Source organism: Jatropha curcas, chromosome 4, assembly GCF_041381405.1.
Source record: "Jatropha curcas cultivar XTBG-Jc1 chromosome 4, XTBG_Jcur_1.0, whole genome shotgun sequence".
Lineage (NCBI taxonomy): Eukaryota > Viridiplantae > Streptophyta > Magnoliopsida > Malpighiales > Euphorbiaceae > Jatropha > Jatropha curcas.
In genome coordinates, this window is record NC_143154.1 from 25,122,058 (window position 1) to 25,141,048 (window position 18,991).

An 18,991-nucleotide genomic window follows, 5' to 3' on the forward strand; every position below is an offset into this window, starting at 1 on the left:
CCAGAGCCAAGTAACCTCAACTCTCTCTCTCTCTTTCTCTTTAAATGGCACTAGCCAAAGATCGCACTTGGGCTTATAAGTTCCAGGTGGAAGAAGGTGAAACCAACAGTTTTGATCATATCATAAACAGTACTAATAACTTTGCTATGAGCCATTCTTCTTCTTCTCTTGGCAGTCCAAGCAGCGCGAATTCGAACGATTTCTTGTTTCATTCTAATAATAGTGGTATTAGTAATCAAACTGAAGAAGCTCATTCTTTGATCAATTTTGCCGGCGGATTTGATAATTTCATCCATGCTAATGGATCGTTGCTTAGTTTTCAGCATAATAACAATAATTTCAATTACAGCTATAAGTGTAATAGTGTAGATCCTCGTTTATCAGAGGATATTAATTGTTTCCAAACAGCCACTAATTCCAATCCCATGACAAATTTTGGAAAAGAAAATATTGGGGATTGGTTGTACTGTGAGAAAACTATGGGTACTGATGATGATTCCATTATTCAAGAATCTGGAGAAGTGCAAGAAGTCAACTTTCATAAGCGTCCTAATTTGGTAATTTTTTTTTCTTTTATTTTTTTTTAAATTGAAATGGCCTTTTGTTTATCATACAGTTCTTGAGTTAAAAAAATTGTTTTTTGGGTTGCAGGGAGAGAATATGCAGGCTTTGAAGAAGCAATGCAATAGTGCAACTAAGAAGTCAAAAATAACAAAACCATCTCCGTCTAAGGATCCGCAAAGTATTGCAGCCAAGGTTTGTTCTTTGTTTCCTTTTCTTTTTCTTTTTCTTTTTTTTTTTTTTAGATTTCATAATCAATTTTATCATGAATCAATTTTCATTTACTATGCTAAGAATTTGTTTACCGAAGTAATGTACTCCTTTAGTTCAAAATATAAATTATTTTTGAGTGATTATTTTATCTCAAAATGCGTTATTTTGAGTATTTTAAAGAGGAATAAATAATGTTCTTTCAATGTTATATAGTCCATTGATGACAATTGGCATCAGTGGTTAATTATTAGCAATTCAAGAGGTAAATGCTAACATTTGGAAATATTAATTAATATTACTCCAATATTACCAAATAAGGCGAAATTTTCCATATAAAATAGAATGCCCACATAGAAAAGTTCCTATATAAAAAAAACGAAGAAAGTACTATTTCCAAACGAATCCTAAGTCAACCTCTTTAGTTTTGCCTTAGTATTAAGCCAAAAAGAAAAATCAACATAGGATTTTTGCTTTTGGGTTCATAAGATAATGTTTAATTTTCTAATCAGAATCGACGAGAGCGGATTAGCGAGCGGCTTAAGATATTACAGGAGCTGGTGCCTAATGGCTCAAAGGTACTCATGAATTATGAATATTATTAATTATCTATTTCAAGAAAGAATAACAATTTTCTGTACACAATAGTTGCCAATTCTTGATAATTTCTTCCGCAGGTTGATTTAGTTACCATGTTAGAGAAAGCCATTAGTTATGTCAAGTTTCTTCAATTGCAAGTAAAGGTAATAACCTAATCAAAAACATATTTTAGCCTTTTTTTTTTTTTTTTTTTTTTTTTTACCTTAATGATTTTCATATGTATGGTGTTAAAACCATAATAATTGACCTTGTTTTGAAAAAAGTTATTTTCTGATATTGTAGGTGTTGGCAACAGATGAATTTTGGCCGGTTCAAGGTGGGAAAGCTCCCGATATTTCTCAAGTAAAGGAAGCCATTGATGCCATCCTTTCATCTCAAAAAGACAGGAATTCAAGTTCAAGTTCAAAGTAATTAATTTAATGGTAATTATCCAAGAAGAAGATGATGATGAGAAGCAAGAGAAGAAACATTATATATATTGAAAAGATCGAACTTTGCAAGCAAATTATTTTGGAAATTAGAAATGTTGGTTTAATTAATTATTAAGAAATTAGCAAAATCAAAATACATAATTATTTTTGTTTTATTTTCTTCTAAAAAGACTTGTAAGGAATTCATAATATTAATAGATATACTTTTGTGATGTAATGAAACTTGAGATTGCAAATCTTGGTTTCAAGTTTGATCGTAAAAAGTTATATTAGAAAAGGATCAACATATATATTAACCGTATGCTAATTAATTAGAGAGTGAATCTAATTAACAACCATTATGTTATCTTCCTTTTGCTTTTGTTTTGAAGAAACAAAAAATCCAAAATTACAAATTATGGCTCCCATGTTTTTTCCGACTTAGATTTTTCTTTTGGAGAAATTGAGCTAAGTAAATTTCGATTGACAAAAAGCTTTTCTTTTTTTTTTTTTTAACTTCATTAACTAAAAGCTTAACAGAAAGAGTGTTTTGCATGTATTATTATTGAATGAGGAATAAAGGGTCCCAAGATTACATATCTTTAGCCAATCCTAGTAATAACGAGGAAAGTTAATAAACATGGGATAAATTTGTCTAGACAGAGTCTATAATTTCATCCGCTGACTAAACTAATTAAAATAAAAATTTTCGTTCAAATGAGAATATTTCTGATAAAAAAAGAAACAAGAAAGTAAATAATAAAATCACAATTTCAACAACAAAAATTAACGATATAATACAACCAGCTAAAATTGAAACTACGCTAAAATGGTAGGTTTTGACCTCCAAATAGCTAGGAGGCTTAGATTTCAGGTCAATTTAGAGATAGGATAATAATTTCATAAAATAGCAAATTTATTATTATTATTTTTTTGAAATTTAAATATTTTAATAATTTATTATATGTAAAAACACATTTTCAAATTTATAAAGAGTGAATAATTGTTATTTTATTCCTGATTATTCCATTATGTAAACCAAAGAAGTTTAGATTGGTATCATCTGTATCCTCTAAATAATATTTCCATCTAAATCTTATGTTAACTTGATGCCTTTTTATAACTTATGGACTACATATATGGGTTTTGATACTATTGCTACAAGAATTACTTCACTGTAAATCTTGGAAAAAATATTTTTAACCTAATTTTGAAGATTATTATAATCAATATTATTGTTTATCGTTTATTTTTAGTCCATCGGAAATACTTGAAGTTGAAGGGCGACGAAATACTTTGGACGATTGAAAATAAGATAAAATGCTTTGATCTAGTATATTTAGATTACCTCATTTGTAGTGGATTGAAACTAACAAGGCTAATGGCTTGATTTTGGAATTTGGACGTGAAAATAAGTGATTGAAGGTGGATTGAGAAAATTATATAGACATGTGAAACACTTATGGATCAGAATTAGCATGAACTTGTCAAATATATAAATTTAGTAAAATCAAGTGAGACAACAGAACTTAGTGATAGGGTAAGAAGGGGACCATTAGGCAGATGTTGTTTTTAAATGATCATCACATGATTAATCACATGTTCTAATCCCATATAAACCGGTATTCAAACAACTCAAATTAAATGAACCAACAAAATAAAATTAATAAATGTTTACTATATTTATTATTATTATTATTATTATTATTTGGTTAGCAACGAAAGAGTTTCCTTTTTTTTTTTTTTAATTTTATAAAAAAATTGTGTTATTGAGTTAATTGTTTAATACATAGTCTAATGTTTATACTGACGTACATTTTTTAATTTTAGTTTGAATTTTTTTTTTATCAAAAAGGGTTTGTGTTGTATTACATTGACAATTAAGATTTTTGATAAAATATTAAAAAAAACAAATTAATTAAGGTCATGTTCTAATATACTTGGCAGGAATCTGTGAAAGATTAGTGGAACTCCAAGAAATTAAAAAGAAATTTCAAATGAAGATATGTTTGTCTCTTAAGCACCCCAGAGCATCCATCACGCTCATGTTTCCCTTAATTGGGTAATCTTCATTTGCTTTTTATATGGATTAAAGCAAGTCTAACTAATCTTTTTTTTTTATTACCATAAGTGTTTCTGTGTCTTCTTTTTAAATGTTTGACTATTCTCATTTTAAGATTCCGTAGATTTTTTTTACCTATAAATATTTTTTCCGCGGATCAAATTTAAGCGTTTTATTAATTGAGCTACTTGTTATGGGAAATAATAACTAACCCCTTTTTAATTTTAAAAAAGAAGTTTAGTTGCTAGATGCATTAATAGAATTCAGGGGGAGAAGGGAGAGTCTTGGGCCTCAGTCAGCCAGTCTAAAAATCTTATCTTGTAACTAAAAATATCTCGACTTATTTTCTCTCATGGGCTCCTCAATTACCAGTAAAGTTCTTTCAATTTTTGTGGTAATTAAAGTATATTTATCTTCTTCTCCCTTTGAATCCCAAAATTAATAAATGGTATTGAAATTTAAAAGAAGTACTTATTTATAAACATGATTTTTAATTAATAAGAATGTATTGGTCTTATGATCCAAAATACATGGATATGAAAATGAATGTCAAAAAGTCAAAAAAAAAAAAATTCAAAATTAATAAAAGAAGAATATGATCCAAGTAGGAATTTAGGACAAGCTGTTAAGCATGTAATTGCACATGAGAAAGAGAAGAGAGAAAAGAAGTAGTACATGCCATTGGTCATGTGACATGAAAGAATTATTAGCAGGATGGATGTAATTCTACATAATATATAATTTAGTAAATAAATACATGCATCATACCAACTCAAGTAATATACATTATGTTAGCCACATGCACGTGTGATTTAACATGATAATAATAACACTAATAATAATAATAATAATAATAATAATAATATAGTATATGGCTAATACTATAATGAGTTGACAATATATTGCTGAGCTTAATTATTGGTTAACGTGGAAACAGGCTAATACTACACTTTGCATTCCTATTTAATCATTTCTTAATAACTTACATTTCTCATATATATATATACACACACAAGTTCCAAATGGCTAACTTAAATTATAAAGATAATTCTTTTTTTCGACTTCTGAATATTGAGAGAAAATTCAAACATAATCTTATTGTTAGGTTATATATTTTGTGCCTTTTTCTCGGCTTTATAATATTTATTTAAATACTTCAAGAATAGCATAACAAATACCTATGTAACAATACAAGTTTGAGTTAAAGGAAAATATTATTTTAAAAACAAAAAGAAAGGACTCGAAATTTTAGAAATGACCAATTTTCTCTTTTTTATTGGTTGCAATAATAAAATTACTGAACTATTGTTGACACCAGCCTAATCCCAGCCTAAATGGACATGGCCAAGAATGGAGCCACAATAGAATGACAAATCAAGCAAGTGGCCTAAAACCCAACTTTGTAAATATTTTGCAAACCCTGTATTTATACTGTATAGAAACGTGGTAACAGAGAAATAATAAGTTTTTCGATACCCATTAGTGTAATTTAAAATATGCTAAAATAATTTTGGTTATAATTAATTAAAAAAATTAAAAGTTAGATATATTTATAAAATTTATTTTTTAAAATAAATACTACATACATAATTAAACATTTCAAAATTTTAAGTTCTATCTTTTTAAAATTTATTTTTAATAAATATATATGATAAGGAGACATTTAAAAATTTTTGTATTTTATTTTTTAAATATTTGATTTGATTTTAATTTAATTTAAAATATTTTATTTTGGAGAAAAATAAAAAAAAGAAAAAAAATATTTTTTTATTAATATTCCTTATATTTGTATTATTTGAATGGATATATTTTTTAAAAAATAATTTTCAAATAGGATATACATAATATTTTGTTTAGGAGAGAGATAAAAAAGGAAAAAAAAAACGATTAGTTTTATTATTATTTTTTGTTTGTATGATTTGATTGAGTGGGTATATTTTTTTAAAAAATACAATGAACATAATTAAACCTTTCCAAATTTTTAAATTTTTTTACTTTTCACAACTTATGTTAAATAAAATGAACATATGTTTGTGAGAGATTGGCAAATAATTTAAAATTTAAATTTAAAAAATATATGCATATTTTATTGATATATTTATATATTTATATATATTGCAACTTTTTTGTGAGTTATGGAATGAGTTTTATTCTTAATAATAATTTTTTATTTTTATTTTATTTTTTCATTACTAAATCATTTATTTTTTCATTAAATATATAAAAAGTAACATTACAAGTAGCTTGTCCAATAAAGTATAATACAAATTAACCATTTGTATTTATTTTAATCTAAATAAAAACTTATACTTTAATATTATATAGATAAAAAATTAAAAGAGTATAAAAAATAATTATATAACGAGTATAATTAACGTGCAACACACATCATAAAAAGACTAAAATAATAAAAATTATAAATGCTATAAAAATTATATGGAACTATAGATATTTTAGAATATTTACTTTCTTAATACTATTGTAAATTATACGAAATCCAATACATACAAACTTGATTGCACTAGTATTTATTCTCTTTCTCTCCCCTCTATTTCTATCTCTTGATCCCTTTCTTTGAACTAATGGTCCATGGCCCATTAATCTACACTATCCGACCCACATTTACAAAGATTTCGATAGATGTCCAACGGGTCTTGTCCAACCACTTTTAGACCGAACAACTATTATCATTTTTTTTTTTTTTTTAAATCATCCGGTATCCGAAATTCATTAGTTCGATTAATCCAAATTCGCACATGGTAGGCTCACATCAGGGCATAGCACTCTCTCTCCCGAGTATTTAAAAGAACTTCATACTCAGGGCTCGCACTCGAGACCTTTGGTTAAGGGAGAGATAATCTTGTCATCCTATCTCATTATGCATGGCCACCGATTCATTTTGAACCAAAATCAAATCGTACTGTAGATGAATTAAAATTAAATTGTATTGTCAGTTGAAAGTTTTGAGCCGGAACTGGCTGTTTAAGGCAGATTAAAATTCATGTGAATATTCAAATTTGAACCTGAACCGACCTGAAACCAGCGGCTTTGATCCGGTTTCAAACCGAAAATTTTTTATTTTTATTTTCAAAATTATAATCACTTAGTGTATTCTCCATACTTCTAAAAGCCAAATAATATTTTACTACATTATACACTTTATTTTAGATTTTTTTTTAAAATACACTTTACTTAAAAGTTAAAAATCTAAAAAAGTAAAACAGTAAAATAATGAATATTTCGTCTAAAATTATATTGTTTGATAGAAATAGGAGTCTAACTCTTTTTCCTTTTAAATTATTTACTTAGTTCAAAATACATTGTTTGAAGCATTTTAAAAAATTTTCTAACAATGTACTTAATTAATAACATTTAGACAAAATAAAATGATAATTTATTTGATTATTTTGTAAAATTAATTAATTTTATTCTTATATGAATATGAGCATTCTAAAATTTATTTAAAATAAAATTTATCAATATTTTTTAAATTCATATTAATTTTTTCGAAAGAAAGATGTAATATTAGAACTGATTTTTTTTATAAAAAAATAATAGATACATTGTCGAAAACCATGATCGTAACCGTTGATTTATCGAAACCGCACTGGAATTAGCCAGAACTGGAACTGGATTGAAACTAATAGTTTAAAAACCGATATAGGTTCACATTTTAAAAATTTTGAACTGACGATTTAATGAACCGAGCATGCCTACATCTCACTCCTCGGATACAACTATTATCATTTTTAGGTATCTTGACATTAAAATTTTGTATATTATTTTCTTTTGAAAAAGAAAAGAAAAAAGGGCTAGCGATAATTTAGTTTTAAAATTAATTGATACTCTCTCTCTTCTTTTGTCCTCCCTGTTTTTTAAATATGGCCTTGCCCGTTAGACGCCTTCACCTTTAGGAATAGTACCACATTGAAAATCTTTGAGCCTAGAACATTATCGAAAAATGGAAAATAGTTGTGGCAGAAGCCTTGGCCAGGCCCATAACAAGTGATCATGGAAAGCTACTAAGCATATGTATGCGTATATAAACTTGGATGGAGATTTAGTTGGTTCGGTTAACTATTTATCAAATTTAATGTTTATCGATTTATCGATTTACGGATAGAATTTTACTTTTTATTGACTGATTTATTAATTAATCAATTGACCATATAACAATTGGCTTTTTCTTATCAAAAAAAAATTAAACGTCACCATTTTGAATAAATCAGTAAATCGAAAATTCTAAATGTTTTGAGTACTTTACCGAACTATTTTTATTGAATAAACTCAATTTGAATTGGTAAACCGGTAATTATCGAAGTTTATTCACCCCTGAGTTAAACCATATGTCATATGTTGCTTCGTTATTTTCATCAATTCTCTTAGTTCTTTTTTGTCAAGAGAAACGCCTACCTCCACTGGCATAGGAATCCACTTATATACAAAGCGGAAAAGGAAAGGCAAAATAACAATAAATTGTAATAGTTTTTGTAAGATCATAATTAATTATTAACTTGAGATTTATAGTGAATTCATTGCTTGCATTTTGTTAAAATCATGTTTATATTCCCAATCAGATAAGGTATAGTTGGTTTTTTATGTCTTATAATTAAGAAGAAGAGATCTCAAACTCGAATTTGAGTAATGTCAAGTAAAGAACATAAATTTTACTATCAAGCAGTTAATTTGGGCATTAATGATTGACCGATCATTACTTAATCTTTTTAGATTTATTATACTCGAGTTTCTATTTGTATCTGCTACCAGTTTTTTAGTTATCTATAGTTTGGTCTTTTGTTAAATTACATCTATTACAGTCTGTTAGATATTTATGTTGTTTTTTAGTTATTTATGATTTTTTTTTTTTTTGGTTAAATAACAGATGTTTATGCGTATGCTAAGTTATATGTCATATATGGCTCATCAATTCTCTAATTCTTTTTTGCCAAGAGAAATACCTACATGCACCTAGTGTAGGAATCCACTTATATGCCAAGCGCAAAAAAAAAAAAAAAAAAAAAAAAAAAGACAAATTAATAATAAATTGTAATTGTTTTGCAAGATCAACAATTAATTATTGACTTCATTTATAATGGATTCATTGCATGTATTTTATTAAAATTATCTTTGTATTGCCAATCAGATAAGAGTTAGTTGATTTTTATATGTCTTATAAATAAGAAGAAAGAGATCTCGAATTCGAGTGTTGTCCAAGTAAGGAACATAAATTTTATTATCAAGCGGTTAATTTGGATATTAATAATTGACTGATCATAATTGAATCTTTTAGATTTATACGCTCTGACCTTCTATTTACATTTGCTACCAGCTTTTAGTTATTTATGGTTTGGCCTTTTGTTAAATTAGAAATATACTGTTGGTATATTTATTATTGTCTATCAGATATTTATGTGTATGCCAAGCTAGAGATGAACATTCGATCGGTATGGTTAACCGCTTACCAAATTTTCATTTACCGATTACCGATTGAGTATTTACTGTTTATCGACCGATTTAAATATTTATCGAATTTATGATTTATCGATTTACAGATAGAGTTTTACCATTTATTATATTAATCAATTTACTATATGCAAGTTGACTTTTTTAACAAAAAAAATTAAACGATACTGTTTTGAATAAATCAGTAAATCAGAAATTTTGAATTTTTTGAGTACCTTATTGAACCATTCATAGTTTATCAAATTTTGTCTAAAAAATTTACCGATCATTTATCGAGTTACTTTTTATCGAATAACTTTGATCTGGCTCAGTAAATTGATAATTACCGAAGTTTGTCCACCCCTTGTATGTACTCAGGAGAAAGAAAAATAAATCAAATGAATGTGGCCCACTACCATTTAGATATTTGGTATTTTTATTCAAACAAAATAAATAATATTTGCAGATTAAAAAAGTAAAAAATTTAAATTTAAATTAAAAAAAATAAAAATTAATTTCGATACGGTAGAATATAAATATTTTTTAGGGACCTAACTGTTGATTTATACATAGAGATCTAAAAAATTTTGAGGATCAATAATAATGTTTGGTACTAATTTCTATTCAGGATTACAAATTTTCTTAAGAAGCCCCTTTGATATCTCTAAATCTGCAAAGAATTCTCAATGTAAAAATGCAGAGACGAAGGGTTGATATTTGAATAGGAAAAAGAATGGATCACATAGTCCCACATGAATTGATTTATTTGGAAAAACCTTATTCTTTAGAAGATCTATCTCGTATCTGATATTGTATGGTTGTACTCTACAAGAACTCCGAACTATTCTCTTGAAGCTCATCCTCTTCATCATAAATGATCTGCTTGCCTGGAATGACTAGTCCAATAGAGAAATCCCAAGTCATTGGACATTTCGATACAATCAATTAGGGAACTCAAAAGGCGGCATATTTTAGGAGTCTAAACTATATGATTGAATAAATCATTCTCTATCTGTTGCAGGTTGAGGGCTCCTTCTCTTTCTTTAAACTCTGATTTGTATTTTTCACAGAGAAATCTCTATTAAACTACACTGATTTAGTGGATGTCAATCTATATACAGAGTCTTTTAGATTTCTTTAGAGGACGCTCAATTAACTATCGATTGAAATCCCTTTATTCAGTTACATAATTGTCGTACTAATTTAAGCACTGGTCTAACCTAAGCTTCTTTCTTTACATTTGTCTTTCGGAATTCTACGTGCGAGTCCTAAAAATATAAGATTAGACCTCAAATTTGGAGGCTATACTACATATACAGACTTATGTCAGTGTATATTACAGATATACAAATAATGAATTTATGAAAAATATATATAATAATAGTAAGTTGGATTGATTATTCAATTTTACATCAAGAGATCATTACAAATCCCAATAGGCAATAGCCTAGAAACTCCATTCACATAGTAATTACATTTTTTCTCCCCTTAAGTATCACAATCATAATCTTCTAACTGACACCTCCGCGTCATATATTTCTCATATGTCAAACATAGTTTACCCATCTATTTTTTTAAGATTCTAAAATTTCACAATAAAAATCATCTTAAGGTTTTAAATAACATAGCCAGAATTTTGTGTTATGGGAACTGAAATTTTAGAATCTTAGCCCAAAAAAAAAAAAAAAAAAAAAAAAAAAAAAGAAAAGAAAAACATGACACTATATAGAGATTATCCCAAAAAAAAAAAAATTAAAATTCTAATTTAGATGTATAACAAGTTTAATATCGGTTTTAAATTGATTAATGTGATGTGCACAGGCACTCTATTGATGAAATTGCCCCACTATTATCTAAATTTTCAAAATGAAATTGCTTTGAGCGGTTATGTGTAGTTGTCAAGATTGAATGTGCAAATTATTATCCATCATCCAGTGATTTAATTTCATGTCATCATCAGAGATTTATTATCATAAAAATGAAAGCTTCCTGCCTACCATATATACATTTGACTAACACAACTAAAATTCAAATTATTTTCTGTTAAAAATAAACTCGATTCACTGTAAGCATAATTATTGTAATTTTTAAATAATTATTATAAATGAACTTAATTAATTACTCATCGATAAAACGCTTAGCAAAAATATAATATTTTTAAAATTATATATTGAATTCAACTCATAAATCAAAATAACAAAATTTAAAATAAAAATAAAAAACCAAACTAATCGATGTATGCTCACATCTAATTAACAACTTGTATTGATCCATCAATTTCTTTTATTTGATGTGATTATATTGCTTTTGGTTATTAATAAAGTTTTCATCATTTAAAAAAAAATAATAATTAAGGTTAGATTATAAAATAAAACTTGTTACTATATATATATATATATATATATATATATATATATATATATATATATATATATATATTTTTTTTTTTTTTTTCTCTAGTGGATAATTAAAAATACTTTTATTTTAGTTGAAAAACTGTTTTTAATCATACATCGGTGTAGGTTTTTTTTTTTTTTTTTTTTTTTTTTTTTTGAATTATAAATATTTGTTTTTCAATGGTATGCATTTGAAATATAATAACAATATTATTGACAATTACTGTGTAACAAGTTACTAAAATACAAAAAAAATAAATAAATAAGTGGCCAAAGTTGAATTTTCTAAGCAATAAATGTAAAATTGACATGTAAGGTTGTCCTATTTCATCTTTAAAATTTTGACACGTAAGAACATTTCAATTATGCAGACATGTTAATGCTAAATGGCTAAAAACAAAAAACAACGCAAATAGTAACTTGTTAATTAAAAATAACAACTATTCATTATAGACCAATATGCTTGCTTTCAAACCATTAACAAGTTTTGAACAATTTTTTTTTTCTTGTTTTGGGCAAAATAAAAACAATATTAAACGATGTTTGTCCATTGGCTCCATCACTATTTCTAGCCACTAGGACCAAGTACCCATATATTCCTCTTTCTTAAAAAAAATATTTAAAATTAATAAAAGATAAAATAAAAATGCAAAAAAAAAAAAAAAAAAAAAAAGAAAGAATATGTGAAGAAAAAATAAAATTCCTACATGAAATAGATCGCATCATATAAGTAAAGTCTACTCCATATATAAGAGATGATTTGCATATATAATATTAATCTAAATGCAGACTTTGAATTTAATCTAATTTATTTTGATTAATAATAAATAAAACATTTTCACTTAGCTAAATTCCATCAAATATAACTCAATTTGAACTTCCATCAAATTCCATATATTTGTATTCTTATTTTAATTTAAAGAAAAATTATTATTTCATCCTTCAGATTTGACAAAATTAACTAAATAGTCCTTGTAATTTAATAAAATATCTAAATATTCCTGAGATTTGTCTTTGCCTAACCATATAGTCTCTTGTTTTTGCGTTAAATTGTTGTGAAGACTAAAATACCCTCAACTACCTCTCTTTTCCTTGGACCTTTCTCCGCTAAACAAACTCTACCTGAAGCGATGCAACTATTTCAAGCAATCCCATAGTTATTGTATTAATCGTTTGACTTTTTCATATTCAACGATTCGTATATGTTGCACATTCTCGTCTCTCACTCGATAGATACTAGGTGAAAGAAAAAAAAAAAAAAACATGTTATTGTTAATTGTTGTTTCACGGCAAGTTATTTTTCGATAAATTATTTTACGAAAATAAATAAAATTTAAATATATTATAAATTGTTGATTAAATTAAATTTAATTAATTTGTTCTTATGATTTATATTCTTAATAGTTTTCATATATAGAACCCATAATTTATATTTTTTATTTGATAATTTTGATTCATTTCAAATGTAGAGTGCAATTACATAAAAATAAAATAAAATTAGAGTGTCTTGAAAGTTAATATCGTTTGAGTATAATCACTAGAAGTTGGAAATTTGGGGATTTTCATATAATTTAGCCTATATATAATGTTGAATTGATTGATAGGTTTATGTGAGAACTCACACGTGGAGTAAAACTGGAGTGATGGTGAAAACGACACATCAACGAATGCTTTTTCTCAATCAGTTGGCTTTGATATTTTAATTTTTAATTAACTCAATAAAATTATGACTTATTATCTACAAATAACAAGACCGTTACATCTAAAAAGAAAAAAAGAGACCGTTGCATAATCATTGCAATGTCATCCAAAATTAACTAAATTAAAAAATATTACAAAAAGTAATCAATTAAAAAATTTCTACTAAATATTCTTGGTGACTGATTATTTTTCTTAATTAATTCAATCAAGCTAGCTAATTGATAAATTAAAATATATAGTTATTATAATATTGCACCATTTAAAATTTCAGTTGCATAAAAATACAAAATAAATATTAAATTAAAATTTTAAAATAAGGAAAATAAATCGTAAATCATGATGATCCAAGTCTAAGGTCATAAAGATACATACAAACTTACATACTTCAAAAAAATTTTTAATAAACAATTACATTTCAAATCAATCAACAAAATAAATTTATGGGTTTTAAGCTTATTCTAACCCTACAAATGAAGATCACCTAAAAGTCTTTAACACTTATAATTCTAAAAAAAATTGATTTTAGCTTAAACATGATTCATCATTCTCGCAAACATCATTCATCATTGCACATTGGTGGAGGTAGATTTTAGCTTAAACGGTGTTATAGTATAGTTTATACATTTAATTATTTTCTTATAGACATAGACTTATCATCATAAATATCGTTAACTAAATTATCATACTATTAAATTTTTCGCCCCCTAAACTATATTATTTCTCATGTGTACAAATGAGTAACTCAGGTGCACTATGGAGATTCACATCAAATTCTATTCCCCATCACAAAATCACGTTTAGTAAATATTCATCAAATTATTTTTTCAATTGTTCTTATTTTCTTTTCTTATCTCGAGAAGAGACTTTAAGCTTATGTATAGTCTAGCAAGTTTTTTCACTTAGTAGTTCCGAATTAAGATGAGTATATTGTGGAGGTCTAATGGCACAGGTTTAAATGCTTGGCTATATTAAGTTTTTTTCGAATTTTAATAATAAAAGAAATTTTTGCTGATAAAAAATTGCACTTTTAAATTTAATTACCAATTGAACATACATAATCCTTACACAAAACCATTGTCCAAAAAGCAAGCCATGTGTATTAATTGATCAACTAATCCAACACTTATTAACTCAACATTTTGATCTTACTTTCAGACCAAAACTTTTTAAACATCTCAAACATTACCACACCACAGAAGACTTCCTAACAAATCCAACCCCTTAAAAATCATTTAAGGCATGTACGGTAAAATTAACTGTTTTGATAACTGTTAGTTATTTTAATAGCGTTTAGTTATTAGATGTTTGAGTATCATTTTATGAGTTAAACGTTACATGAGTTAATTTTTTATAACATGGTTCTTTAATCTATAAAAACTAATTCAAACATTATATCATCGAACACTATAAAAAATATGATTTAACATTTTGACCAGAAGCTATTTAAAAAATTACTGACGAACATAGTCTTAGTACCATATGACCCTCCAAAAATAACTCTGTACAGGCTATGGGCCTCAAATTTCCATAAAGAGGGCATTTGATCCAATTGTGTTCCATTAGAACAGTCTGCGCTAATGAAGTGTGGGACGTAAATTTTGCTTTCCTTCTAAGCCAAAACGATATTAAGATTTTTTTACCGGGAGCGGGTTTGATGGTACCCTTATGCTGGATAAATTCTCCTTTAAAGCCATGGCTACAGGAGGATAAATTAATTATTCATTAAAAATCAGGTGAAGAATAGCTCAATTAGGTCTCTAAATAGATTCCGTAAAAGCCTATCTCGAACCAACTCTCTATCAAATTGCCTGCATCCACTGAATTATATTTCTCCAAAATTTACACTATAAAAATAGACCTCTAAGAGTGTAATATAGTCAAATTTCAGGCCCTAATGCCATCCCAAACTTTAGATATATTCCCTCTGTTTCAAAAAATTAATCTTATTTCTTTTTCACACATATTAAGAATGAATAGTTAAATTAATTCAACCATAACATTTTTCTTTCTTTTTCCGTATAAACCGCTATATTAATAATCATTTGATTAAATTTTGGAATTGCTTACAGAGTTTTTTAATAAAAAATTAATATATCAAAACATGTTTCAATTATTTTATATTTATATTTGATTAAATAATTAGTAATTCTAGTTATACAAATTATTTTGTAAGATATTATTGGAAAGTTAATAAAAAGATAATTTTCAAAAATAAAAATGGGACTATTATTTTGAGACACCCATTATGAAAAGTGGGACTATTTTTTAGGATGAAATGAGTAAATTTTACAATCTAGTCCTACCGGAAAGTCCTTAAATAACTACTAATACCATTAATTTTGATAATTAATTAAATTAATCATACAATACGTGTTTTTACTCCAGGCGATGCATTGTTTTAAATTCATATAGACACGTTTAATCCATTTGTCTTGATCATTGTTTGGCCGACTAATTAAATTATTCAAAGAAAAGAGGAGTTATAGTTTGACCTTATGATTGCTGAATACTGTCGGCCAAAAGCTGGATGACAGACACCGGTTTAATAGTTTGCCAAAATATAAACTTTTAGTGGTCATTATGCTGGTGGAATATGATACATATAACTTTAAAATTTTGCTGGAGAAAAATGTTTTAATTCAATAGAGTATTTTGTCGTTATATAAACATGCATAATTGATATGGTAAAGGTGTAGAATTAATAATTATTTTAGAGACATTCCTGGCTAGTGCAGATTTATTATTTTACAAGTTTTAATCTTTTTGAAATGTAACGGAGTATAATAAAAATGTTAATATTTTAATTAAATATAGTTTGATTGGTTTTTTCATTTCTCATTAATATTATTTGACTTCGAATCCTCTCGACCATAAGAGTTTTCATCAATTTAATATTCATGTGGCATAGACCGTCATATTATTTCACGAGAGTTGGTGGTTCATGTTATTCGAAACTCTTATCAAGATGTTTTCTATTTTAGTTCTATTCTTCCAAATTGTAAAACTCTCCTGAATGGGTTTTCATCATTTTCGGTTTCTTTTATTAAAAAACCCAATGAATCAGGTTGCTTATTTATTAGCTCGAGCATTAGCTTCTTTACCTGGTTTAATGGAATGAGATTTAATCCATCCAATTTTTTTTTTTTTTTTGATGTATTGGTTTTAGATTTGATTAATTAACTTTGAGTTTTAAAAAAAAAAGTTATTTTACGAATATAGCTCTAATAAAAAGGTTAACAGCCTAACATGGCTTTATTACTTGCTTTGTTGTTTTAAAATTTTTGTTTAAGAATGTGAGAAGTGGTAACTCTTGGATTCAGTTCATTATTTCGACTACAAGAGTTTCACTTTTCACTAATGTAATAATTGATATTTAAAAAGAAAAACTATTTCTGCTGCATAAGTTATAATATTATTTTAACTCATTGGATACTCTAATGAATTAAAAAAAAGAAAAATAAAAAATGTAACTATATTTTTTAGTGAAGCCTCTAAAATCTAAATGATCTACCTAGATGAAACATAGAATTATCAGTTAGGATTAAATTTATGAGTAAGTTCTTTACATTAAGGAATAGATATTTAAGGAGTACTTGGTTTTGTTAGAAATCAATTCGAACATCACGCTTCAAAGTAAATAAAGCAGTAGCTCTAAATAATTAATTTGATATTAATTAATTATTCCAAAATTTTAATTAATTTATTTTTTTGTCACATACTGATAATTAATTTGATGTTATGTGATCTACCAAGATGAAACATAGGAGTAACAAAAGTATCGTTTCAAACTATTTTTTTTATATACTTATATAAGGTTTTTAGATCCGTATTCATTTTAATGGTCCATAATAAATATCTATATCAATTGCATAATATTATTTTTTTTAATGTATGGGAGGACCAGACTAATATTGTGCCATACGCGATAAGAGTAATCTCCATTTTGAATAATATTATTTAATTTGTTAAAATAATATTTTTACCATTTTGCACCAATTAATTTAAGATCGTAATTGGCTTTTTAAAGAACAATCTTTTCAATAAAATAATTTTTGTTCTAATTTTGTTGAGTCTGTAAAGTTTTCTAATGACATTTTCGGTATATTATTTTTTCTAATTTTTAATAACAACTTAAATGGTATAAAAGTTTAAAGTTAAAATTGCAATATGAAAACAGTACCTTTTTGTTAGAAAGAATAAGAATTTGATGATTTTCTCCAAAAAAAAAAAAAAAAGAATTTGATGAATTTCATAACCATATTTAAAATTTTATTAGTTATTTGTGTTGAATATATTATAGGAGTTTTTATAAATTAAAATATTTCAATGACTTAGAAAGAAAAATGAAATTAAAAAGGGATATATATATTTGGATAGAGATTTTCTTTTTTAAAATTTTGTTTTGAACTTTTTTGCATTACTAAAAAAAAAAAAAAGATTATTAGCTTACCAACCCAACCCTTTTTTATGCATAATAAAAACACAGGACACGTGCCGCAATTGGGACAATTGCTAAGTGGATGGAACGTCCATCGATCTGATGTCCACTATCAAGAGACTATAGCTTTCTGATGTGAATAGAAAAAACATAAACCTCGAGATCCCAAGATTTCAAAGACATCTTGTTGATAATTAAAAAAAAAAAAAAAACACACAACACTTCTATAATATGATATTTAACATTTAATGGAGGCATAAATAATATAGATTTCACAAATTTATTTCATTCAAATAATTACTAATTTGATGTAGAGTCTGTTCGGTAAAATTAGTTATTTTGGTAGCTGTTAGCTGTTTTAATAGCGTTTAGCTGTTAGTTATTTGAGTAGTTTTTTTATGAAACACGAGAAGCTAAACGTACGTGAGTTAACTTTTCACAAAACAATATCTTAACTTTTAAAAATACAAATGTTATGTTACCGAATACTATAAAAAAATAATGTTTAACATTTTGATCAATCAAAATGTTAAAAGCAATTTAAAAAGTTATTACTAAACACGACCGTTAAAAAGTTATTGTTGAACACGGCCGAAATTCCTTATGATACGGTGATTTTAATGTAACATTCTCTTTCTATAATAATACGGATATTAGATTTATAAATAGTTTCAATTTAATATTATATTAATAAATGATTTTTGAAACTAACATTATTTTTCTCAATCTCCCACGTAAACAAAATTTATAGATTTAACAAACTCAGCATGTTGAAATAATTGGTGAATAGAGGAGAGTTGCTTATACCTCCTTTTTCAGCAGCAATAATGCATTATTGATCAATAATGCATATCTTAAAGAATGGTTGACTACTAAATTACTTTATGCACAAACATTAATTAAGCTATAATCTTTGAAAGTTAAAACTATAATCTTTGAAAACGTAAAGTGCTTCTATTGGTGCACTTGGTAAATACAAGTACAGATCAAACATCAATAGTATTTTTTTTTTTTTTCATACTTGCGTGTTTAGATCCATGTCTATCTTAATGATTCACGAAAAATCTGATTAATTTTTATTCGTTTTCAGAGATAAAAGAGTTGGTCTGAGAGGATTTACATGGTAAAAAATCGAACTCAGATTTAATTAATCCACGTCATATCATGGTTG

At 26.2% G+C, this 18,991-nt stretch overlaps 1 protein-coding gene across 1 annotated transcript; it reads left to right on the top strand.

The window, feature by feature from the left end:
• LOC105638607 (putative transcription factor bHLH086) lies at positions 1–1,930 on the top strand. Its single transcript, XM_012222438.4, has 5 exons — positions 1–557; positions 652–756; positions 1,284–1,349; positions 1,449–1,514; positions 1,654–1,930. The coding sequence occupies exons 1-5, from the start codon at positions 45–47 to the stop codon at positions 1,780–1,782; spliced, it is 879 nt and encodes a 292-aa protein (XP_012077828.1). The 5' UTR covers positions 1–44; the 3' UTR covers positions 1,783–1,930.
• Positions 1,931–18,991: the final 17,061 nt, after the last annotated feature.

What these genes read in the sequence shown, in the direction of transcription:
- LOC105638607 (XM_012222438.4), top strand. Translation starts at nt 45, where the DNA reads ATGGCACTAGCCAAAGATCGCACTTGGGCTTATAAGTTCCAGGTGGAA. An exon ending in TTCATAAGCGTCCTAATTTG is followed by an intron (nt 558 to 651) that starts GTAATTTTTTTT and finishes TTTGGGTTGCAG; the next exon opens with GGAGAGAATATGCAGGCTTT. An exon ending in TGGTGCCTAATGGCTCAAAG is followed by an intron (nt 1,350 to 1,448) that starts GTACTCATGAAT and finishes TTTCTTCCGCAG; the next exon opens with GTTGATTTAGTTACCATGTT.